The 26,782-nt window shown below is 35.1% G+C and overlaps 1 protein-coding gene across 3 annotated transcripts in view; it reads right to left on the reverse strand.

The window, feature by feature from the left end:
* Positions 1 to 26,782, reverse strand: part of LOC134755651 (neuronal acetylcholine receptor subunit alpha-7) — a 173,632-nt gene that overhangs the window by 12,130 nt on the left and 134,720 nt on the right. The window contains exons 3-9 of one of the 3 annotated variants that reach the window (XM_063692182.1): positions 25,637 to 25,681; positions 19,816 to 19,925; positions 9,012 to 9,192; positions 7,831 to 7,906; positions 6,565 to 6,759; positions 5,608 to 5,694; positions 110 to 219 (exon numbers count right to left, since the gene is read on the reverse strand). In XM_063692182.1, the coding sequence (XP_063548252.1) occupies positions 110 to 219; positions 5,608 to 5,694; positions 6,565 to 6,759; positions 7,831 to 7,906; positions 9,012 to 9,192; positions 19,816 to 19,925; positions 25,637 to 25,681 (804 nt within the window). Of the gene's footprint in view, positions 1 to 109; positions 220 to 1,156; positions 1,267 to 5,607; positions 5,695 to 6,564; positions 6,760 to 7,830; positions 7,907 to 9,011; positions 9,193 to 19,815; positions 19,926 to 25,636; positions 25,682 to 26,106; positions 26,152 to 26,782 lie in introns of all 3 variants that reach the window. The other 2 variants (XM_063692180.1, XM_063692181.1) reach the window with 2 other exon arrangements.

Genomic DNA, 26,782 nt, shown 5'->3' on the forward strand with positions numbered 1-26,782 from the left:
TGTGACGTTTAAACCCAAGTCACTGTATAAGCTAATCAACAAACTATTTTCTAAACATCTTCTATATACAACATCATCTACACAAAAAGCTAAGCAAAGCACTACTCACCCACTTCGGCATCTCGTACATATCAGCGGAGCGGTGATGGTAGTTTATCACCACGACGGTCAGAACCACGGACGACGCGACCATAAACATGATCCAGTTAAAATATGTTCCTGTGTACAAGAAACTGGTGAACGAGGGTGTGACCCTCGCTTTAGATCCTTGCTGAAGATGTGTGTCAGTGCTTTTATGTTTTTTTTGTGGACGTACTTCTACTACGTGCTTTGTATTCTTATTGGTGGCAATTTTGCCATTTTTAATAGTGTTATAGTGATCAATTTAGGAATAAGTGTTACAAGCAAAATTAACGTTTAGGCAATATTTCCCAGGGCATATTCTTGGCAATATTGTTGATTTTGCCATTTTTAATAGTGTTGTGGTGATATTATTTTGGGAATATCTCAAGCAGAATTACACTTTTGGGCAATAATTCCCAGGAGAAACGGTCTTGACTGCATCGTGGATATGGTAGCACAATAGGGCTCACAGTGCACATTTGCAACTAGATTCTAAACTCTAAACGATAACAAGCTACTACTTTCGGCTTATATGCCGTTTTTTCTACACACGGATAAGCTAAAACAATTACTCACCCACTGAGGCATCTCGTACATATCAGCAGTACGATGGTGATAGTTAATGACCACGACGGTCAGTACCACCGAAGACGCCACCATAAACATGATGCAGTTAAAATATGTCCCTGCACATAATAGACCATCAGCGAGTGGCTAAAACCTAGCATTAGCTCTCAACATTATACTTAAGAGTCTGACGTTGGGACGTTCTTATACTTGCTGCATTTTGCAATATTGAACTTAGGAATTATACTATACTAGGAATGTTTATGGGCCGGTCAATTAGATCGGCAATATTTCCAAGACTATTGCCAAAAATTCACTAAGACAATATTGCCAAAAATGCACATCACTAATTTCGACTGCATCGTGGTCATGGTAACAACATCTAAACAACATGAATGAACATGATCCTAGAACTACAGCCGACTAAGCATCGCTCGTTCTACAACGAAAAGCTAAGCGGACTCACCCACTGTGGCATCTCGTGTATGTCGGCGGTGCGGTGGTGGTAGTTCAGCACCACGACAGTTAGCACCACCGACGACGCCACCATAAACATGATGCAGTTGAAATACGTCCCTGAATATAAGGGCACTGTTACACATCCCAACAAACGATCCCAATCGAAATCTCACTACTTCTGACTCATATACTATAGTGCGACATAAAATAGAAATTAAATAAAATGGAACTAAAAATTGTTGCCATGTTTAAGCATTTTACGTCAAAATAATCACAGTTACGTAGTAAGTGGCGCCCTCAAATTTTTTACAATTTTTTGTCGGACTATAGGTATATTAACAAAGGCATATTCAGATTTATTAATTTAATAATTTGATTTCGACCCTAGTTTAGTTCAAGCGCTCATGAATAAGTGTGAATATCATGAACTAAGATTAAAATCAAACTTTCTACATTATTTTACAAATTTGAATACACCTTTTTTTGTCCTTTGGATGAATGCGACAACGCACGGTGTCACGCAACCAGAAATCACTCTGACACATGTCTGTCAGAATGACTTACGCTGTGTCACGTTGTCGCGATAAGGACAATTTGTTAAACCATTGACCCTGTCGTATACTACTGAAGTGTCATTACTTCAATTCGAATTCGATGTATGGATCTATACGGATGGGCTGTTTCGATAAAATTTGCAATATAAACTAACACCTGACGTCATTTATGTTTATTTATTTAAAACAGCCCGCCCTTGGTTTCTATAGCCATCAAATGAGCTAAATAATTTACTTTGATAGGCTTGTAAACTATTTATATAACTTAATGCAAGAATCAAATCATTAACCGAGTTCCAGTGCCTGTGAATTAAAATGCACGAGGGTTTGAGTAAAATTACTCATTGATACTCAAAGTATCAGGGGACTGAAAACATTTAAAATAACGTCACGTGCGGGAGAAATGGGTTGAAAAATAAAATAAATACTCAATCTGGACCTGGGGATAAATCCAGCACGTAACGTCATTTTTAATCAATATTTACTGGACTTAATAATAAGTTGTCGACAGCAAACAATTATAAACATAGCTTGAATATAAACCAAACTGAATTAGGCAACTGAAGGAATTTGTTTGATGTCTGACTAAGTGTCATAAATAGAAGTGCTTTTCACGAGATTACTCATAAAGAGTAGGGATGTACCGACTAGTCGGGAAAACCGACTATCCGGCCACATTTGTTGTCGGCGATTAGTCGGCGACTAGTCGGCAAAAAAGGCCGATTAGTCGGCCTATTATTAGTTACAGAAAAACAGGACATAAATTTTATACCAATCATTAGGTGTTTGAACAAGCAGGAAACATCTTTGAGTTAATTAATGATAACTAGCGCGACTTAAGGATAAGGATCGGCCATCTGAGCGCCGATTAGTCGGCTAGTCGGCCAAACCCATAGTCGGTACATCACTAATAAAGAGACACACAGTACTTTAAATTATCGCTCCAAAATAAAAAGCAACACTAGAAAGTTGCATAAATGAAATAAATATTTTTTTTAGTCAGATATAAATTCACAAAAAACACTTTAGATCAGGACACAAGAATTCACTAAATTGAAAATCACAATAATTATGGTTGTAACCAGGGAAAGGATAAACACAAGATGAAAATTAGATATGCGCTTCTTGTGACATTCTACTACCGACATCAACGTCATGCTATTTACTAATGCATGCATTATCGATAACCATATTATTACTTTATTTACTAATCTATCAATAGATTTAAATTAATTCAAAAGATTTTTTCTTAATTCTGTAATAAAATGATGACATTTATATACGTGTATTGGAAAACACCGTTTACATAAAAAAAACTTTAAATAATAGTTGAGAAAAAAAATATAACAAAACGCCTGCAGTTTCGATGCTGAATGTACCGAACTTCACTCAATGTGTTATAAGAGACGCAATTTTATTGTGATTGTAATAACCGCAAAAATCCAGAAACCTCACTTTAAACGCTAACAAATCAAATCCAAAAAAATTCAAATAAAAATCTTAACCTGTAATTACAATCAGAAGACGCTTTGATCGTCCATTTTCCTCTTAAATATCTACTTTTCACGTTTCAATTTTAGCTTCCTTAGCTAAAAAAGAAAGCTTTTTATATTACCACTTTAAAATAAGGAGTTATTTAGCAACCGAAGCCAGATCATCAATGGTATAATAAATTAATTAAAGTATTACATACATGCGCTTAACAAGCTTTTACGCCAATCTAGACGTTGATTTCTAGGTATTTTAATGAAGACGCTTTTAACTAGGGATATAATGATAATAACAAATTTTATTTAAAATACCATGATTTAAATTTTACGGTATTTTGCCGGTCTAATTTATTAAGGTTCAAATTTATTAAAAATTAAATAAGGTGCAGACGGTTTGTAGAAATGAAAATCTAGATTTGTAAAACAACTAAATACTAATAAGCTGGAACATTATCAAAGAAACTGAGAACAGAACCACTTAAGGTTATCTATGAGTGCCTTTGTTAATGTACCAATTTATCACTTAACATTTATGATGTCCTTTTCCAAAAGTTCATTAATTCTTATCTTTGTTGATGAATCGCTTTATTAATGTCACGTCATAAAGAAAATATATGCAAATAGGAAATAATGAATGTGTTTTGAAATAGGACCATCTAGTTAGAGGACAGAGGCAGACCAGAAGATGAAACCCGTCGTTCGGTACTTGGAGGCTGGACCTTCGCAACCCGTATCCACTTTGATGCACACGTTTAGCTTTAAACTATTTAAAATTGCCTTTAAAAGCGACAATCCTACAATCAAAAGCGTATTAATACATTTATTTCAAGAGGAGAGTTGTGCTTTAGATCTTGATTAAAACCCACATGCAATTATCGATAAGTCATCAACTAAGTCCGAAAATCGGGAAAAATGTAAAGTAATTAAAGATGTAAATGAATTATGGGCAACTAATAAGCTAAGTTTAAATGAATTTATTATTTTAATACATTACAAGAAGATTAATTTTACTACAATCCTGGAAAGATATACGGAGTTTTAGAGAAAGTTTTAGCGTTTTAGTGCAGTTTTATCTGAAGTGAGGCCGAGCGTAAGATTACAGACCTCATGAGTTTTTTTTTTATTTAGAAATGTTTACAGGCAAAATTTATAATCATAGCCAATAATTTAAGCAGCAGTGCATTCCTTTTATATTTGGTTTTAAGTGTTTAAAGAACGTTTGATTTAAAGAACGGCCAGAGGAATATTTTGTATTTGATAAGAAAAATGTTTGAAAACAATCCTCAAGACGCATTCTCTATTTTAGAACTAATTATTTTTTTATTAAGTTATCAAAGCAATAAACTTTTTTGAAACGCGTAGGCCTTCTCACCTATCAGGGGGATGGCGTCTGACGTTTTTGTGATAACGTGCCCCACCAATAGGGAGAAAACTGTTTGCGACAGGAGGATCGTAACACCTGTAAAGATCAATATAATATTCTATGAACAACAAAACTCTATGGAACATATTTAGAGGTATGCCCCTCGTAGAAACCTCGAGAATCGGAATTCCTGTAAGTGTGCTGTCGGTACAGGAGTTTAAGTAAAATCATAAACAGAATTAAGTAAAAACCATGCAGAACATTTAGAAATATTTTTAAACTAACAATTAGTGTTTAAGTAGTTTCATTTAGAAGGGTCCTTAAAACTACCACCCTCCAAGTATCCGGCACACTGCATCTCGACGATTTTCTTATTCATAAACATCCAGTACATATAGAATATTAAATATGACGGACATGGAATCGATTACGTGAAGAAGAAAGTGTAAAGAAGGCAAAAGGTGTAACATTTAATTCTGAAATTGTGCAACTTACATACCTTAAGATCCATTTAAGTATAATAACGCCAAACTTTCATGCCATGCCACTGTTTATTGCGATATATATATTTTTTTATTAACTACATAGTAACATCAAAAATAAATAAAAACAGAAGACCTAACGATCGAAAATACTAAATCACGAAATCGATTCCAACAATTAAAAAAAAAGGTTTGAAAAATACTGGTTCCAGACATTTAACACCAATTAGAAACACCAAATATATTGCGATATTCAAAAGCAAAGCACAATTAGGCAAATACATTGATAATAACATTTATGTCGGTAATCAAAGCTTAATTAAACCTTCTTAACAAGCTTTGATGGAAAATGATTTAAACCATAACTTTACGCACGTAATTAACTCCTTGTAATGTTTTAAAATAACTATTAACTTGAATTTATTTAAATTTATATAAATGATAGTTAATAAAATTGAAATAAATGTGAAGAATGGAATGAAATGAAAGTGCCGGAGCATGACGTGACGAGTGAAATAAAATAAGGATCAGTGGGATGGGGCAGCATGGTTGTTGTGTGGGCAGTGTACCTAACAAGGGGATCGCGTCGGAGACCTGTGGCAGGGTCTCGGCTACCAGGTTGAGGAACACCGTCAGCGAGAGAAGAATAGTGACTCCTGCAATCAAAGATAATGTTAACAACCCTACAGAGCCCTCAATTCTCACAGAGCAGTATTACATTTATCCTAGCTGTTCCCCGATATCTGCTGCAAGCTTGCATGTCTAGCTTAGTTTGCGTGATATCTCAAAAGTCACTTTCAATACACAACTCTCCAAATCCTGTGCTATGTGCCTTGTTCCTCGAAAAGTGGAGCTGAAAATACAATTATGACATCTACTCCTAGCTATACTTACCACACTTGGGGTTCTAGTGTCAGGGGTACTAACATAGACACACAGTCATATCACAGCCTAAACACAATCTAATTTTTCACGCACACTGCTGCCGAAATCTTTTTAAGTAAAATACTCCTATTAAAATCATAGGAAATACTTCTTTAAATCAGGCAACAAAAGTGACAATGGTAAAGTGACATAGCAGCAGCAGATTGCGTGTTACTTGTGCCTACAGTGCGATACCTATTAGAGGCACTGCGTCCGATGTCGAAGGCATCTTTTCCGCCACGAGGTTCAGAAACACGGTCAACGATAATAATATCGTCACACCTGTCGGTATTTGCCAAAACTATAATCAATATGACAGTTCACTTGCTAAAATGTTTTTTTATTTCTTGTTATCGTAAATCCCACGCCCATGGCTATTAAGTCAGTTTTTATGTTAGACCATTTCTTACCCTTTTATTCTATTCTAGTCCTTACTACACTTTTGAGCAATTATATAGCCTAGTTTTATATTAAGCTTAAACATCTGATTATGATTAATTATAATAGAGAACTGTCATGCAAAATTCTATTTTCATACCCAATCCCATTATCTAGGAAAGTTTACATTTATAATTTAAACTAATTTTAGAAATGATACTGACCGAGTGTTAATTTTTCTCCAGAGTCCGGTGGAAGAGTGAAGCCCAGGAGAGCCATCGAAGAGATAAGGACACATGGAACTATGAGATTGAAGAAGTAGTATAACGTTCTTCTTCTTATCATAATGGTGAAAGTTACATCCACGTAAGGCTCTGGACAACACGCATATGTTATCGTGTTCTTTTTTCCTGGCATTCCTGTGAAATAAAAAATGAATTATCATATTAATGAAACTTTTTATAAACATAGATTAAATTTGACTAAACGCTTTAAACCTACAGTATTGATGTGAATTTAAATTAAGTGCACATTGTCAATAATACTATTGTTGCGAACGCAACCTTTTATGTGTATAATGCAGTAGCAAAACGCAGCCGTCGGGCTTGCTTACTATGCGGAGGCTTATTTAAATGCACCAATAGGAGCGCTCCACATAACCTGTATCGCGGCCAATTAGAGGCACCTAAATTTAGACTACCATTTTTAACATTCAAAATTAGCTTAACCACTTTCGCATCAGCCTCCATACTATTACCACCACTTCTACACCATAAACCGTTTACGTCAACTGTACCTTGTAAAGCAACCAGCACCTATATGATTACACGTTTACTTCAAATCGAAGTCTTTTTATTTGTCGTCGAGACCTGCACGGTGGCTACAACTATTAATAAAAATCGGCCAAGAGCATGTCGGGCCATGCTCAGTGTAGGGTTCCGTAGTTACCATTTTGTCAGAATAAGCTAAACGGGGGGTTATTAGTAAGTATCATGTGCATTATAAGCATAAGGGAGTATTTACGGAACGCTTTGTACGTATTTTTACTAAGAAGACTTTTTGCAATAGCTCAAAAACGGCTGAACCGATCATGTTCGCTATAGTTTTCATTGAAGTAAGCAAAAGTTAGAGGGTGGGACACGTATTATTCTTCTTTCGGAGCGATTATCACCGAAAAATATTCGCTTTATCAAAAACTGGTTGTGGAGAACCTAATTCGTTTCGAAAGACCTATCCAACGATACACCACACCATTGGGATAAAGCGAAAAAGAAAAAGGTACCCTAAAAAATGTTTTTTTGTAGTTTTTTTTTTTTAAGTTCTGTCGCCATGCATGATTTATGCCATGCCAAATTGCAGCTTTCTAGCATTAACGACCACGGAGCAAAGCCGCGGACGGACAGACAGACGGACATGGCGAAACTATAAGGGTTCCTAGTTGACTACGGAACCCTAAAATGTACTGTATTAAAAAAAATTAGAAAACTCACCTATTAAATACCACTCTCCGTTTGTAATGAAGTCGGACAAATCGCCACCATTCTCATCCTTAAGCACCAGATCCAGCTGTCAGAACAAAACATGGTGAAGTCCCAAATATTCTACATTCTCTTATGATGCACTAAAGGGCGTAATTCGGGAACCAACCATGCAAAACTCTCATGTACCACGTATTTGCATGCTAAGGGAGCTCTCATGAAACTGGTTCATAGGGAATGTGAGATCCTCGAATAGAGTGCAGCTAGTAGTACACAGACTAAAGGGATGCAGAATCATGCTGAGAGAGTACAGATTATAACTAAAACACTGCCATACGGACTACACCGCAAATATCAAAATTGGATACAGGGGATAAAGAATAATAATATATACTTAGGTAATTAATTTCATGCCGAAACTGTTCGCAAAATAATGTCAGTGAATGATCCACATCGTGCAAATACACAAAATTGATTTTGTGTAGATTTTTTTATGAATAGGTTCTCATAGGTACGGATAATGTAGTGACGTAACAAAACGGTATAAACAAAACGCAATACAAATGACAGATAAGCAGTAGCAACTTAGCAAGTCAGGTTGCAAGCATTTGGCCTTACATAGCAGCACATAGTTGTTTTTAGGTATGTCATGGAAAGCAGTCGCTATTTTTGTTCATTTCAGAATAGCAAGACGTTGACTGCTTCAATTGTATGCCACATGTTAAAGAACTCTTAAAAACATGAATGTGCTACAATCGTAAGTAATTGAATATGGTTTATAACTATTACTATAGGTTATCCGTATGGCAGTTAAAATCTCAATATAATCGCTTGTAAGAGTGCTTCGTGTGAAGTTTCTGCTCCATGCAAAATAGTACATACAAAACGTTTGGGATATCCAACATCCTTCTGGTTTCTCACATGGTTCCCTTCATTATCAGCCCTACTTTATATCCTATCCTAGACTTAACAAAAGACTGCTGTTACACCCGTTTTTTAAACTATTGTAATTTGAAAGTGCTTAATTTCTATAAAATGCAACAGCAGCTGATAACGCTTTAGCTGCGGCACGTAAAGAAAAGATTGGGGTAATCGCAATACAAACGTTTGCGTATGGACTCGAACGGAATGGATTCGAGTAGACGCGCAAACGCACGGTCGACGCAGCTAAAGTGTTGCTCACTATTCTATACCTGGTTGCCATCGTAGGTCCAGCTACCGAACTTCATGTCACAGTGTTGGTCGTCGAAGGGGAACCACGTGATGTCTATCTTGCATGTGCTCTTGAAAATGCCCGGGGGCACGTACAGGCAACTGCCGTTGTTTCTGACCACCACATTGGTCTGGTAGGTCCCGTCAAAACCCTCATCAGCACTAACAAACAATGGTATACATTGAAAAACAGATTATTTTTCAACAAGACGCCGATCGGATGTAAGTGTTTCTGTGTTATGTCTTTACATCTATGTGATTAAGATTTGTTTTCATGTAGGTATACTTAGTTTCTTAGCTATAAGAAATTATTTATCTTGCTCTAATAATAAAATTTTCAGTTCACGACCTTTCATCGACCCTTTTCAATCCGGAGCTTATACTTAAAAGCTTTCTTTAATGAATAAAAGGGCTCTTATAATTTCAATAATCCCTTTTATGAGAGACGCCTTAGTAAAGATTCTTGGTTTTATATTTTTTCATTATTTTGAAGGTGAACGGGCGTTAATTGTGCTTATTGAAATAAGGATAAAACGTTTACGTAGGTAAATTAAAAAATCAAGCGTTTATAATATAGCTATAAAATTGCTAAAGAAAGGTGAATGGAGCCATTTAATTTATACATAAAACATATTTTATCTTCTAAACTAATGTGTGTACTAATTCTTAAAAGGTGTATAAAATGGTTTAGTATTTATAGTAAGTGTTTAGTACTAAATTTATAGTGCTTCGGTTTCATCGGGGACCATTTATATGCTGGCGACAGTGATAAATAAAACGTTAATTTAAAAACACTCATTTATCACTGGTACCGACAGGAATCATCTTCTCGCTCCACCAGACCATAGACTAAACGGTACATCAATCGTCCTTTCATGGTTTCCACTGCGAAACTGTCAAAGGACGCGTTGTGAAATGTTGCCATTTACTGAACATTATCAAAGGAGGTCTGACAAGCGAGACGACGATTGTGGTGTCTCAAATCAGCGACTAGCGTGCCATGTACTTTTAATATTATTTAGGTGTGGCAACACTGAGTAGGAGTGTGAATCCTCGCGGACGATTGTTACCCTTTAAAAAAAGAGAAAAATGGTTCGAGTACCAATCGTCATTCGGGCAAACCTCCTACTTTGTTGTCACTCATTTCAAAAATAAAAATTAGTCGGTTTATTAATTAAAAAGAAAAAGTTATGATTATTGAAAGTGCAACCATTTTTATTTATTTAAAAGGTTTTCAACGGGTTAACGCTGTTCGACGAATAAAGAGTTGTTTTTGTTGGATGTTCTTTGTTTGTATAAACAGATTTATTGGCCGAATAGCGCATGTTAATGAAAATTAAGGTATGAAAAATGCTTTGGTATTAATTTTTAACTACCTACTAAAAGAATTATAAAAATAAATTTTAGTTTATCATCAGTACCAAAAAACACAGTTAATAATACCTACAAACTAAAATAATTTAAAATACACGATTACAGAATTTAAAACACAATGTACTTGAACACTTTCCCTTCTTAGTCATGAAATCCTGTTCAGCACGAGTAATTACATGCTACTAAGTAGGACTCAAATAGGTAATGCAAAGCGAAAGATGACTACCTGCTTACTGTCTCTGAGTGTATATAAATAATACTACGTGATCATACTTCTTGAAGATATTACTCAATACTAATCTGCGTGATAATCCTGTAGAATTTTTGAACTCTAGGTAAACAGTCTAAACTAGACTTCAATGTTAAATTGTAGCTTTCCATCAGAATGGAGTCCTATACTCTCTATGCTTCATATGCATAAGAAATCTAATGGAAAGGTTCCATCAGAAAAGGGAGAAGCCACAATTATTACAGTTCCCTACCCTTAAAAGTTAAGAAAAAAAGCTTAAGGATATCAAGTTTCCCAGACAAATACTAAAAATCTCAATATTGGAATATATAGTGGACTATGTAGGAAAAAAAATATGTATGTAAATATGTAGGTAAGTTCTTCCCTAAATAAATATTATTTAAACTATTTTTAGCACTACCTGTAAAATAAAACAAGCATTTAATCCAAAGGTACTTTGATATACCTTACAGGTTGTAGAATTCCGATGCGAACCCCACGAGAAAGCGCCCCCATGCCCCCATTGTCTCTGATGTTAACACATTCGTACTTGCGATGACAGTTATCGTATAACAAGAATAAAATATTCACAAACTGGCGCATGAGTGACATAATTCATGCGTTGTACATTATTATTCGTAGGGCATTGTGAGCGCGTTAACTGAATGCTTATTTTGTGTCGCTTAACTTCAAACTTGCGTAAATCCATTCAACCCTCACAGCAAACATCTACCCTATTACCTTTTCTTAATACCAAAATCGCATAAGCTGACAGATGGATTTACCCGAGTTTGAAATTAAGCGACTCATTTATAACAGAAGACGGCTAGGCTTCCTACATTTAATATAGCCAAATTTCAAGTTAAACGCAAATTTCAGGATGTATTTGACATATACGCCAAATTTATATGAGAATTTATTGCTAAGCGTACCTACCTTCATACACTAGGCAGCTATCAAGCAAAATCTTTTATTTCTAGTTTTTGGACAGCTAAATAGAAAGATCCCGTTCAGATTATGTTACCCAATGTTTTTAATTGGTTGACGATTGTTTCATTTAACATTTACGTCACTCATTTGAGTTATTGGCGACATTTCGAGTGTCATAGAATCGAAACTAAGAAGAAGAAAGTTTAGCTGTTTACATGTAAAAACACAGAGATCATTTCATGTGAACTTCGGCACATTGCTAATGTACACACAAAAAAAGTGTGTGCGTGTAATCTTTACGCGCGATTGAAGTAAAACTTCTTTGACAATGACGTTTATCGCTATGTTGGCACATTGACGTGTGTCCTATTGTGCGTTTGTCTCTACTGAGCGTTACTTTTGTCAGAAAAAAAATCAGTTACACTCTAGTCGCGCCTAAAGAAGTTTTACTTCAAAAATATTTTACTCAGATTTGTTTTTAAGTAGCTAACTACATAATATTGTCTTCGGTTACCGCGATAGTTACTCATGAAATAAAACTATGAAAACGGATTACGCGATATAATCCGTTTTCATAGTTTTATTTCATAGCTAACTACAATTAGTTTTCGTGTTTCTGAATTTGTACTACAACACTCGACCTAGTCTAGTATCACTCAGAGTTTATACCAGTATTTATCAACTAACTAGTATTTTACAAGCACGTAGTTGAAGCAGTTTAGTTAGGAACTCGTAACTACGACAATTTGTCGTCGAGGCAAATCTCGCGCCCACTTGTAGAGCGTCCAACAAGTCCTTAACTGCTTAATCGTCGCTACATAACTATTCTAGGTTAACAACTACAGTTCTAGTTGAAATGGCCCTTAACCCTTTTTAGTAAAAAACTCGATTAAAAGACCGAGCAGTTAGAGCTAAACGCAAATAACTGTCGGGAAAATAGATTTTCGTTATTTCTAGATATGGTTTGTATAATACGCCCTAATAACTTACGTAATTCTAATCGACTATCCGTTCGACATTTTTTATCTATCAAATATTTTATGGTCACCTTTATATTATATCAGTAATGATTAAACTATATTTGGGTCATACACATTTTATTGTAATCAGATCTCATTCGCCGCGTTGATAGATCATCTCACATCGCAAAGTTAAGAGAATCAAAAGCTAATTTTTGAAGTTGTACTCTTACAGGCGGGATACATTTTTTCAGTACTTGAGACCCAAATAAGAAATATATATGTACTCGGATCGTTAACTTTTGATTTTTAGTCTCAAGAAGTAACCCTTTTCTGAAAAATGTTTGACCCATTTATGATTTTTAACTTTCTCTGCTTTAATTCGATGTGGCAAATGGCAACAACATCATCTAGGTACATTAAAGGATATTGTAAAGTCATGTTTGCCAAATGCTAAAAACCTAATTAACTACTGGCAGTATAATATTGTGACCTTGTGTTGTTTAATGCAATATAAGACGAAAGATACAAAAACAACGAAGCGAAGAAAGTCTTACAAAGGACACTACTTACTTGCCACCTTTTTTGTCAGAGAAACTAAAGCAATAAATTTGACCCATAAATTACCAACCTCTTTTAATTACGACAAAAAGCCTTGGAACAAAAAGACGAGCAATTGGCCCGAGATTAAGTGGAGATAAGTCTTTGAGGATGCGAATTGAAAGCCGAAGCCGAAAGGCGAGGGAATCTCGTGAAGGGTGCTCAGCAATACCTTTCGTGTAATAGTGTACGGGGTAACCACTCCGAGGCTGGCGGGCCGCCAAAAGTCGGCTTGTATCACACCGTGTCGTAAAGCCTTTTAATGGAATGTTAAAAAGGTTGTAGGTGTATCACGTGTGCCGCGCTGGATTTTCTGTAAAGCTATCTAGATTTAACTTTGACGATGTGCCAACATGTTTTAGTATGTTGTGCCTTGGAAATATACCAAACTTAAAATTGCGTGATTATTGATGATAATCTCCTATATTTATATACGATTTTTACTGAGAGTTCCATTACATCTGAGGATATCTCTGGCTGTTTTTATCAACAAACAGAAAACAAATTTAATAATCACGGGTAGGACTAAGTCAAATCAAATACACTATAAATTACCAACTTATAAACCTTACAACTTATAAAAGTTTTATATAAAACTTATAAAAATATTCACCCATAAAATAAAGTATTTTGTTTAATTAGCCAAACTGCCTCTTCCAAATATACTCAAAAATACTTTAAAAAAAAACAGTTATAGTTGCTTTCTGTGCATTGACACTCACAAATGAGCTCCTTTTTTTATAACAATGAATTATTTTCTTCGCCAATTGTGAGGAAAATTTAAGCATCAGCACAAAATTAAAGGCCTATGGAGTTATTCATAAACGTCTATCAAATCTAACAAACTGTTGATAAGGAGAACAATCTCTGTGTATGAAGTGTCCGTCAAAAAAGCTTAATTAGGTGGCGCCACAATACCTATAACATTTCTGTTCGTTAGAAAGAGAGAAATTGTAACAGAGGTTTGTAAGAGGTTGCTAAGTTTAATGAATAAGGGGGGCTAGAGTATAGTTAGACGGTGTGACAGCGGCTACGCTAGGCCGTCGACGGGTGAACACAAACGAGATAGTAAACAACGACTCTGTTCCAATCCGTAAGTGATTTAAAAGCTTTTCATAATCAAATGCCTGGCAAGCCTGCTCGGCCAACAATAGAGCAACGTTTACTGTTCCCTGTCCAGAAATAGACCAGCACTGTCATAGCATGACAGGATTGGAAAATCGACGATCATGGTTTATCGTCATAATTAAATTATTGTATGTAACGGCACCAATCTTGAGATATTTAAGGCCACCCTACACTTATAGCGCCTTTTGAGCGTCATATATGATATTATTTATTTAAAAAACACAATTTAATATATTTTCTTAATTTAATTTGTTCTTCCAGTTCTATACAACTTTTTATGGTAAAATGTTGCCAGTGTTTATAAACTGATGTTAGTGATTTTACCAGATTTGTTATTTACATATCATTATTGGTGCCACGTCAATTACCTATACATAGAGGATTTAAATAATACGCAGTTTTTTTATATATTTAATACATTACGGTTTTTATTTTTCAGAGTCATTTTCACAGTTTGGTGACGCTATTGCGCCTAATTCCTTTTCAACATAACCTCTTTTACATAAAAACTAAGGTGACTACTGGCCACCAAGACAGGACACTGACATATTGACAGACTGACAACGGACTTCACTTCAAAACTAATCTTCGCTTGGAGAACTACATTAACCGCAAATTACATATCATTTATTATATTGATTCCACCCCGCTAACCTTTACCTATATCAACGCATCGCCGCCGCATATCGAAGAAATAGTTACATTTAATATTGAACAACCGCTCAAGAAGATTAAGCTTTTGGACTGGTAGACGAGGACTACGGACTAACGGGGTAAGTCACCTGCGAGTACAAATTTCTCTTTAGATTAAACTTGAAACACTGCAATATCGGCATCAGCTCCCGTGATTATCAAGTTCGTTCCTCAAAATTCTAAAAGTCTTTTGACAATCTTCATCACAGTCTTTTATACACTATTTCTCAAATAACGTTTAGATGGACCTAACTGTGCAAAATAATAAAACATTGGTACAATGAACATGTGAAGTGTACGCCTTTCATTAACTTTAATTAAACAACGCTATAGTTAGAAACAGGAAGCCGCGGTTTTGACTATATTATGTTGGCATGACAACTGTTTCAGGAAAGTACTAGAACGCTAGCAATTTCGTAATGAGTAAACATTAGAGTCCTGGTTGTATTTTGGAGTGTTTAGTTAGGTTACTGTTATTTTAAAAATTATAATATTCTTGATTTGAGGAAAAAGTGTAAGATTAAGATTTTTATTAAGATTAGAGTAAGATTGTTTGTCAACGAATATATTTTAATATTATTTCAGTCATTTGATTGATTCATCGTTAAAAATAAAATAATCATATCAGCACTCATTTGCTTAAAATTCAAAATTTTTGTAATGTTTGGTTTGCCAGCAAACATCGAGCAATACTAGACTATTTATAAGTAATTTTACTGTAATTCGATTTACGAATATATCAAAATACCGCTTAAATATCACTCCCACAAATAAATGGTTTTTAAAAGATTTAATGTTATTTATTTCTTAGCTTTATGGAATTGGCTCGAGGTGGCAGTTTTGCATCCATTTTGGATTCGCGCCAGCAAAGAACTGATACTAAATCATACCCGTCCACGCATTATAGTGTTTACTCCTTTCGGGAAGTAGAATATGGCTGCGTTCAACTACCTACGAGAACTGAGTGAATAAACAAGCTTAGTTCTAAAATAAAAAGACAAAAATCAGCTTCTGGTGGCAGAGAGAAAAAAATACATAAGACTAAGGCTAAGCTTATACTGAGACGCAGGCGACGCTGTTCCACGCAGCGCAGGGCAGAGCAGATTTTGTTAAGTATGGAACGTCCTTTAGCTACGCACGGGGCGGCGCAAGGACGTTCTATACTTTACAAAATCTACTGAGCAGATTCTGCTCTGCCCTGCGTTGCGTCGAACTGCGTCGCCTGCGTGTCAGCATACGCTTAGTCTAATCAACACACATGACTACATCTAGAGAATACAAAAGAATGCAAAGATTGAGAGAAATTTGTGACTGACGAGAGAATGGAAAGGCCAAAAGAACGTAAGTGGGGAAAACTGACTGAAGTGTCACTGGGAAGACCGTAAGGAGGTAGATCGGTTGCATCTCTGAGCCAAATTGCAGGAAGATGCTTAGGATTGGAAAAGTGACATGCTACTTTGGAGACCAAACTCCTTTGACACGCTAAGCCACAACAATTAGTAAAATCGAAGCTTAGTTCTAAATTGGCAATTTATTGTTTTTTTTTAGATATTGTACAGTTTTGAATGCTGGGGTTTCATACAGCCTAAAACTATTACTTTGGGTCTGGTTTTAGTTTCATATAAGCCAAAACTAAAACTTAGGCTGCAGTATCCATACCTTTCAGGAAAATAGGAGATATCATTTTTATGTGTATGGCGCTTAGTGCCTCAATGCTATAGTTATTACAAAAATCACTACGATATTACACGTTCTAAAAGCAAGCCCAGAAGCATTGAATAACATGGCCTTTGGCGCAACGCCAACCATCGCCACGCTGGGGGCCAATTTCGGAACAATTTACATGGCAAGACAACGTGTTCAACATAAACGGGGATGAACGCCGCTTAAACCCAGTGTTGCCAGGTGCAAATTGATAAAATTTGCTGCTTTGGGATATTAATATTGCGCTTTGGGATGATAATTATTAAACAAACTGCGGCCTTATAGAACCGTGTTACAAGTTTATAAAGAACAGAAGTTGCTGAATCAGTCCAAACTTTGAACGGAATCTTGAAAGGAAGTGTAAGTACAACAGAATTGTGTTAGCTCACTAAAGATTCCTAGAGTACGTTTAATTTAGTTTGATACGTTAAATTTAAACATACATATAGTTTTTTTTTTAATCTGATGAAACTTCTTGCATCATTTTCCAAATGATCAGATGATCATACTACTAGTCATAGCAATAGGAAAATGGATAGAAAATAGAGAGATAAGAGGTGGATAGAAAATTAAACTACTGTGCATTTTGTTCAAGAGACTTGTACCTTCTTAAATTAGTACTCCGGTTTTAAACTACACTTTAACTAATAAATATCCGACTTATTACTACGATCAAAGAAAATATTTTTGACCAGTTCAACTTGCATTAATCATTATTAATTATTGTTCAACAGTTAGTATTTAAAATTAATCGATTATTCTAGTTTTATTGTCAAAGCCAAAAGAAATGAGCTTAATTTATAGACAAGCGAATGAAAACAAAATTAGGTACTTCTAATTATACGTAGCCACCGAGTCATTAGTACAAAATGAAATGAATGCAATCAACTCTACACCGTACCGCTAATCTGATTAAACCCAACTGCCATTAGACTACTCCGCGTGCGTTATATTCCACGTTACTCTAGTACTAAATAGCGTATTAATTGCGAAAATCAGGTCACTTACGACCTTTTAAGGTCGAAATGTATTGTAATTTAAATATTATGTTGTCTCATTAAAATGAGCAGTTAAAACTTGTGTTTTTCAATCAAATTAAAAATGAAAACAATTTGAATTTGGACATGCTAAATATAGCATATATTTATATATATTGAGCAATTACTGAGAGAATTATGTTTAATTAAAACAATTAAGCTGGATAACTGTGTATACAATTGATTGCCTAAAAACCTAATCAATTTTGCTATAATGAATAGCTACTTTAATAGCCAATACTAGCCACAAATAAGCTCTATTCCCTGCGTTTATCTTAATAATATAATCGATTAGCGGATGTCTGGACTAAACACGATATTTTCCTTTCACACATTTTGCTGAACCTGCCTTATTTCTTTTTTCTCTCACTAGTAACAACGAAAAAGCAATCCCAGAAAAAAAACAACCCACAAACTAATAATCGCTTATTGATTCAAATAACGATCCCCTTTTTCTAAATTGATTTTTTAATCGAACCGTTAGGAAAAATAAGGTAATAACAGTAGAAAGTAATATCCTAGCAATTAGAGCAGCCCTCCCAAGAAGAAATCCCTGGAGCTCTATTCTCACGCCCCTAAAATCTAATTAGAATTGAATTCAAACTGGCTGGCTAATTGATAGAATAGGTTGGCAAAGACAGGCCAGGGGCATTCCAGATAAATGTCGGGTACGTGTCGCTATTTTTACACTTTTGATAAAGCTAAGATGCCGATATTAGACATGATAACGTTTGATAACTTAGCTTTAAATTCAACGGTTTATAATACAGGCTACTGCAAGTTATTAAGGCAGCTGCCATGGGCGTCACGTCCCCGACACAGTAGATTTGTTTGTTGTTCTCACTGTCGCTGTCTCGTTCGTCGCATAGTATTTGTCGACCATGTTTAACAGCCGTCGGAATGTCTTTGCTCTTTTATCTTTACCCTTTTGACTATAAATTTATTTTAATACCGGTATTAATTAATCAATCAAAGGACAATAGTAAGTTGATGGCCAGGGTTATATCTAAAAGAAAATTCATGTTTCGTACAGTTAAAATTATGCTTTTATAAGGAGGCCCAAGACTCAAGAGACGTACCTACCCACAGAAACGAATGACAAGAAAAAGTGAATTAACCTAGTTATGGCTTTAAATATATGCGTATATTTACTAAAAATGGCAAATAATGAGGCATTTATAAAAGCCTTTTTCAATTATATTTTGTAATTGGAAACTGAGCATCCCACGCAAATTTAATTAATATTTCTACTCACGAGAGTCAACCCGTAAAACCTTCAACAAAACCACCAAAAAAAAAAACAAGAAAAATCGCCACATCTTTGTTTGCGGTGGTTGCCTTTCCTGGCCCTGGGTGTTGGCCTTCGTAAAGCCTCGATTTAACTCAATCCGGGATTCACAAAAACCTTTTTTGTGTCAAACAAAAAAGTTACACAATTTGCTTGTAAAAAATAAATGTCTGGAAAAAGTATTTGTCTTTAACATAGACGCGTCGTAGTCTTAACGTGTCTGTTTTCCTTGTCGTAACTTGTTTTTGTGTGACTGCGTCTGCTAACATTGTCTTAATGACATTATCAATTTTGATAGTACATACATTAGATAAAGTAAAAAAATATATATGGACAAATAAAATAAATCAATTTGTGGAATTATCAAAAGGGGAATATGTTGCGAGGAAAATGTTTATTATGAAATAATTCTTCACATTATTTAAAGATTTTTATGTGACCAATATTGTTTTAAACCAGCAAGGATAAAGAGGTGTGTCTGTTCAGCCAAAAATGGCAAGATAAGATTTAAAAACTAATGTTACTTACTCAGTTACTAATGAAACCTCGTGATGATTACGATCCTTGGCCACGAAGAAATGAGTAGATTCGGACCAACCTAACTCTGCATGATATTCGCAATGACAAAGTGTGGCCACGTCATCATTAATGAAATTATGAGTTTATAATGACACGTCCTCACTTCGTTCGCTGCAAAGTTAGTTTCGACTGACTAAATAAAATTAAAGGTGGAATATTATAATGTCTTTGTCAAGTCATATGTCGTGTGTATAGTCATTTAATAAATAGTTTTTACTGCTGTAATAGTCAGTATATATTCTCCCACGGCAACCACACTCTCACCTATTATACATAAGAACGTCTGGCTTCCACAGCTTGTTGGGTGTGATGCGCAGGTCTTTCACGCCGCCGTACTCGCTATCGTTCCACCTCAGGTTGTAATCGTTCCATTCCTGTCACACGCAAGTACTTATTAAAGTGAGAGTAAGGGATAGCGGGTTTCGTTGATTACGTTTGAAAATGCAACTTCATATACCTGCGATTAGATGTTGAGCTCTTAACATAAACACTTTAGTTAATGGTAATGTCAGTACATATATTGTAAAGAAAAGAGCGCATATAATAGAAAGTTACACATATTATTAGATCAACTGGCCAACATCTATATCGCAAAATATGTTACTATTTTTATTTTAAATATGGTTTGATACTCTGCTTAAACGTAGGTATTATGAAATCGCTCGCAAGTAAATTATATGATACGAAAAATATTTTTGAAAACCAATTTTGAAGACTCGTGAATTAAAAAAGAGGACAAAACATATCTAAGGTTTAAAGCGTAAATATAAATTTTACGAGAGTAATAAAAATATTTCTGGAACCTACTTACGGAAATCCATTTTGCTAGTAACAATCATGCTAGTAGTAACGCGTACCTACTTAGGAAACTAAAGTTTTCTTCAAAATTATCGTTTTCGATTTTTTTCAACAAGCGTCTTAACCATAACCGACTAATGATGTCATAATGTAGCTCGGGGCTCGTTACGGCCTCTTTAATTAGACCCCCGGCCATTTGCCAGATTCATTTACTTCTTTGTTACATAATGAAATATTACAATGAGTTAGTAAAATGTATGAAAAAAAAACTCCATTTATGATCTATAAAATACCTTACCTTACTTAAATAGAAAGTATGAATAAAATAAAACGGACCGAAAATACAAATCCGATCCTTTATTAAACTGTGAAACTTTTTAAAGCATGCAATATTTCAGTGTTTATTTTTTACAGGCAAAACGTTTTCACGAACCATAGACAAAGTAATCTTCAAAATTGTTTTCCAATTACACCCAACTGGCTGAATACAGTACAATACGTGTACAGGCATTGCAATATAACCTGCTTAGGGACAACAAAGCTACTGCTACCAACTTCGCAATATTACATAAGTTGGGCAAGTTCGCTATGTCTCAAGTGTTTGCGTTACGAGGGGTCGTCATGAACTGTCAGAACTTGACAAGTGTTTTAGCGGGTTAGTGTTGACCGAGATGAAAACTGAACTAAGTACCGACCGAGATAATTTTGTCTAAATGATAAATACGGTTTCTTGAAATTTAAAGAGATAAGAGTAAAAACGTGTACTTATAGCCCAGTTTTGACAGTGAGTTGGGCTCAACGTCTCCACTGCGAAATTGCGTCTAACCCTGATAGATCTTTTACAAAGTAACTGGTTTAATATTTGTGTCCAATGTTTATAGAGTTAGACCAAGATAAGTCTGCAACGATTTTGACAGCACACGCAATGCAAGTGTTATTTTAAACGTCAAACTTCTATGAAATTATGACGTATAGATAACAATTGCACTGCGTATGCTATCAAAATCGTTGCAGACTTGTCTTGGTCTAACTAATATATTTAAAAATTATGATTAAGGAGTAAATATATTATAGTAAAATACCCGACATCATTAAATGAAGGAAAAGGTAATTTCGATGTAACTTTAATTATTGTCAGAATGACTAGAGTCGATGTCACTTGTAATGTAATAAGAATACATGAAAAAGGTTTGCAAATAGATAATGAAGGAACTAAAACTTTTATTTAATATTTTTTGCTTCAAGGATGAGTCACATATGTTACTATGATTTTTGTTTGCTATCGATATTTATTTATTAAGGAGAAAAAACAGAAACAGTCATAGAAACACAGCGTATTGGTATGTTGGTAACATTACTTAGGTATAGACGTTTCCTTAAGGCGGTTCCCTGAGCCAGAAGGCGAAAAATCTCCTTATATGATCCTGTTTTTCTAAGAGGCGTTGATATTCGTAAACGTGGAAAAAATATATGTAGTTCTTGACTATATTATCTTTAATATCATAGCTTCCGATACACGAATAATGACACTTCGCTCGATACAATTAATTCCCAAAGTAACCTCTAACTCTGACTTTTAATCCAACTTTACTCGGTTATTTATTATGTGATACTATAAACAAAAAAGAAGAAAAAACAATCTTAACTTAAATAATAATTTCATAACTTTCGAATTTCGATATTGTAGGATAACGTTTTTAAAATATATATAAAAATCGACAAAATTCGATCAAAATTGACACTTGGCGCGCATGATATTTCCCGTTCTTTCTTGCAAAATGTGACAGAGACAGCGGTAAACCGATGGAATGGCCTTAAACATATCACATTATGAACACAAAAAGTTATACACCATTTAGCACACGATGATCACAGATAAATTAATAACACTTTGGTAACAATCGATATTTAATTAATCACAGCACCGGCACTGGCACGTTTTAGCCACCGAAAAACTGGGCTATGGTTATCAGTGCTGATTAATGAATTCCATGATTGTATACGACAGGGGGAAATCCAGATTAGTGTCATTTACAAAACTGCGCAGACAATTAATCTCAATAAAGCAGTAAACACGCCATACTTCAGTATAATCGCGCTGTGAGTGGAGCCATTTGTACAAGTTTGGTGTAAACTTTGATATTGCTGTGGTACATTGTATGCAACTCCTAAATGCCGTGTAAATCAGAAACCTACTTTTTACGCATACTAGTACCTACATTTTTTGACTCTAAACTGTAGCTCGGAAACCCGAAGATTTCAATGCCTTTAGAGACTAAAATGTAAAACCTATATGTATTGTGGATTGTCATACATAAAGTACCTTTATACCTACACAATAATATGCGCTGGTAACATTTGCTATTTGTTCCCTCATAATGTATCTGGTAAAACCTTTCAAAAATGCTAAAATAAGAGTAGAGTACTGATTTAATGTTTCACGATTTTTACTCATTATCATTCACAAATACGGGACTTAATCGCTTAAAATTAAGTCCCGTCGTTGTGAATAATAAGAGTAGAGTAACTGGAAATTCCGTTGCCACCTGTGTTCAGCCAGTTGGTACGCGTTAGAGTGAGATAGATTATTCGTTTCAGCGCGTCGACTCCCTCACCAAGCAATTGAGACATCAAAGAGAACATTTATTTATAAGCCAATGTCGTAGGTACATAACGTGGAAACTTTGCTTGACGAAGGACTTTTCGCTTTCAATATTATTGAGATACAAAAACTCGTTATGACAACATTGCTGTAGGTACTAATCCTTACTTCTCTACTAATATTGTAAACACAAAAGTAATTCTGTCCGTCTGTCTCCACCTCGCTTAAACCGCTGAACCGATTAAAATTAAATTTGATATGGAGATAGTTTAAGGCGCGAGGACGGACATAGGTTAGTTTTGTTATAAACCTTGCATTTTGAACTTAACTTGATTATTTGTAAAATCACATGATCTTTAGATACATGACCTTTACAGAAATCAAAAAGGAATAGTTTGAAATAGTTTTAAGAAGGATTGTCACAATGAGATTTTGTTGTTAATTGTTTTTGGGCAGATAAGAAATTCTCGATAACTTTCATGAGACCTTATGATAAATATTTAAACGTACAACAGTTAAAGCAATACTAATACCAAATAGTTATTTCATATAATCATAGAGTAACTTATACTAGAGCGGTACTGTCAAAGTAAATTTTGTAACCCCAGTAAATTCACTGCCATCTGTCGACACACTTTAAAACTAAAAATAAATATTTATAAAAATACGATAAAATGTATTTAAATATGGATAAATGTTTTTTTATTTGCATTAATTATTTTTATATGATTTTGACCCATGTTCTTTCACTGGTATGCGTTAAAATTATAAATAACAAGCGAAACAGTTAACGCCCTCTATACGAGTGTAGGCCAAAACTAGTGGCGCCATCTGATCGAGAATCAAATTTTCGTGATTTTCGAGGCACGTTTTTTCCTTAGACTGTATCCATCTATTACGGAGTTATATCTATCTTTGATATAATACACCAGTATTTAAAAATATAATATAGTGCGGAATATTACAGTACCATTAGCCACAACTAGCACGTATACATATACAAAAATACAAAATAATACAGTGCATGTACTAAATAAGAATAATATAATAAAGTAATACGTATATAAAGTAGATACGTATCATACTGACCATTGTTTTGCAATAAACGATTTGTGTGTTTTTTTTTGTCTGGTCAATAGTCAGTATATAATAATAATTGGAATAAAAAGGTCACAAAGGCAACTACACATGCATAGGAAAGTTTCAAGTCATCATGCACCAGAAAAATATTTTAGTTTTGCATTTACAAATCTGAATATATGTATTAAAAGCCAAATTTCTTTTTTTTATGACGTAGAAAGACTGCTCTCCTATTTTTAACAAGACCAAGGACTTGGGGTCACTACAGTTGGGGTAAATAAGCTGCCATTTTGGTAAATGCTAAATAATTATGTTATTTATTTCGCTTAACAAACATACCTTTAGTGCTGGAAAAAATAAAATAAACTGTCATTCACACATTACGTCAACTTTAGCAGCCAGTATCAAAAGTATGTGCATCAAGCAGATTTATTTTATCTTCTTTTTAACAAAGAAATAAAACAAACGCAAATTTTTAATAAAAAAAAAAACAATAAAAACTATTTTATATTCTGATTTGTTAAATTCAAATTATAATAACATAACCTTCTACCTAGACCAACTTAAATTAGATTTGTACATTTTAATCAAAACTCTGCTGTCAAAAAATACAAACTTCTTTTCAACATGTCGATAAAAATAATCCTGACAAAAATACCAAACGAAAACGATTAAGATACTTTTTAAAACATTGTTTATGGTCCCAGCGGGGTTCGCAGGCAAACGAAACTCGGGCTTCCTCATTCCTCATTATGCCTTTACCGTAACCATAACATTCCATGGCCATGCAGATATGAAAGAACTACATCTGTAGCCAAAACAAGCGAACCCGGGATGTGCAGAGTCAATGTACAGTGGACAGTCATGTCTCAACCAATAACAATGTGCATCATACAACCGTACAACAAGACACCAATATGATACTCTCAATTGACATCGGAATGCTCCCATTCAGACATTCTCCGACCCGCTTTACCACTCTCAGGACCAGAGGCGATGGCCAGTGCCACAGCCGTTTAGCAATTGTTTAGTTTTTATCGGATTTCGTCAACCATTAGTACATATTGTTAACGCATTGTGGATTACGCGGCAGCTTGCGACTTACGAATACGCTGGTATACCAAAGTTGACCAGTCTTGTACAATGTCTACACGACAACCACTTACTTACCTGGCTTTTGATGATAAGTATACTAGGGTACTACTATAATAAAGAGTACATAATGAAATGTAATGTCTACTACGTTGATAAGAAAGATACACTAATGGACTAGAGTGATAGCTGGCTCGTACGCAGGATGCACGAAGGGTCTACGCTACGGGCGCGGGCGCCCTCGATCCAAGTACTCTAAACAAGTCTCCATTACACATAATCATGACAAAAAAATCCAATACTGCCGCATATTCCACAACGCTATGCAATTTTCCATTAAATAATAACAGTCAAAGAGAGAAGAGAACGCATCGGGAGAAGGGGAACAGAGTTAGAAATCGAAAGAAGTAAACATAAACAAACACGAACGAAAAGAAAGATAAAAGAGTGAAACGATAAGGTTAGAAATTTTATTAAATGTTAATTTAGTTTCCTCTTTTTAATCACACTTACCAATGACAGCCATATATTGGTTATAAGTAGTTGATTCTTCTCGTCCTATTGGGTTAGATGGTGTCAACAAAAACAGAAAAAGGACGCAGTCAGTATAATGATCTAAACACTGTGACTCGACACCTTCTGGACACACAATACCGGGGGTTGGCGGCGCGCGACGCACGGGCGCGCGTGTGCCCGGGCCTCGCGCGCCGCTCACACACAATCTAATATTGATATATTATGCGAAATGTGTACAACACGACACACCGACTCTCCATGCGACACTTGGCCGCGAAGGCGGCGCTCGACCCTCCCGCCTCCCGGAACCGTCTTCAACTGGTGCAAACACTCCAAGTGTCGTGAAGCGAGATTACATTATTGTAAGATGAGGTGCGTTCAACAGTACTGTGCCATGGTGAGCGACGAAAGCGCGAGCGCGGTTGCGGGAGGCGGGACGAGCGCCAGACCCGGCTCCTACCACTTACCAAGTTGAGCCAGACGTTCGTGGTCAGGATTTGATTTTTCTCATCCTTATTTTGTAAAACGAACGCGCGGCGACGCAAGAAAGGAACGAAAACACATGATGAACATCAAAACGGTAATCTGCGCAGCTGATTGATTCACCCTGAACATAATGTGCTTCTTAAATTAATCTCGTTAATGGTCTATATAATATGTAGTTGTATTAAAGTCGTGATCGTTAAGCCACAAACTCATTTTAATCTCCTGGCCCCGATAAATTTGCAGAGGAAGCTCTAATCCGTTTTATAGCAAGATCTCGTTAAGGGAAAGCAATTAAATACGAGATCTTCGCCGAACAGAGGTTTTGTGACGACAAGCGCTTTATGACCGGACTAGTAGAAAGTTGTTTTATCGACTTGATATACTTATAATTATATTGATTTTGAATCGAGTTAAGAGATTATATTGCATATTTAGACTACCTACTTGTTTATTTAAATAAGTTATAATCGATATGCTCATTAAACGCCTTTAAAAAAATTTGTTTTGAGTATATTTAATATAAACCTTTTTAAAATAAAATCTTAAAGTATTATTTTAAGTATTTATTCACTGTGTTTCCAAAGCTTCTTTATTTAATGGCGCCTATTATAAGATGCTTAATGTCAGGGATACGCATTCGTTTGAAATTAAACATCT

This window comes from Cydia strobilella, chromosome 3 (assembly GCF_947568885.1).
Source record: "Cydia strobilella chromosome 3, ilCydStro3.1, whole genome shotgun sequence".
NCBI classification, from domain to species: Eukaryota; Metazoa; Arthropoda; class Insecta; order Lepidoptera; family Tortricidae; genus Cydia; species Cydia strobilella.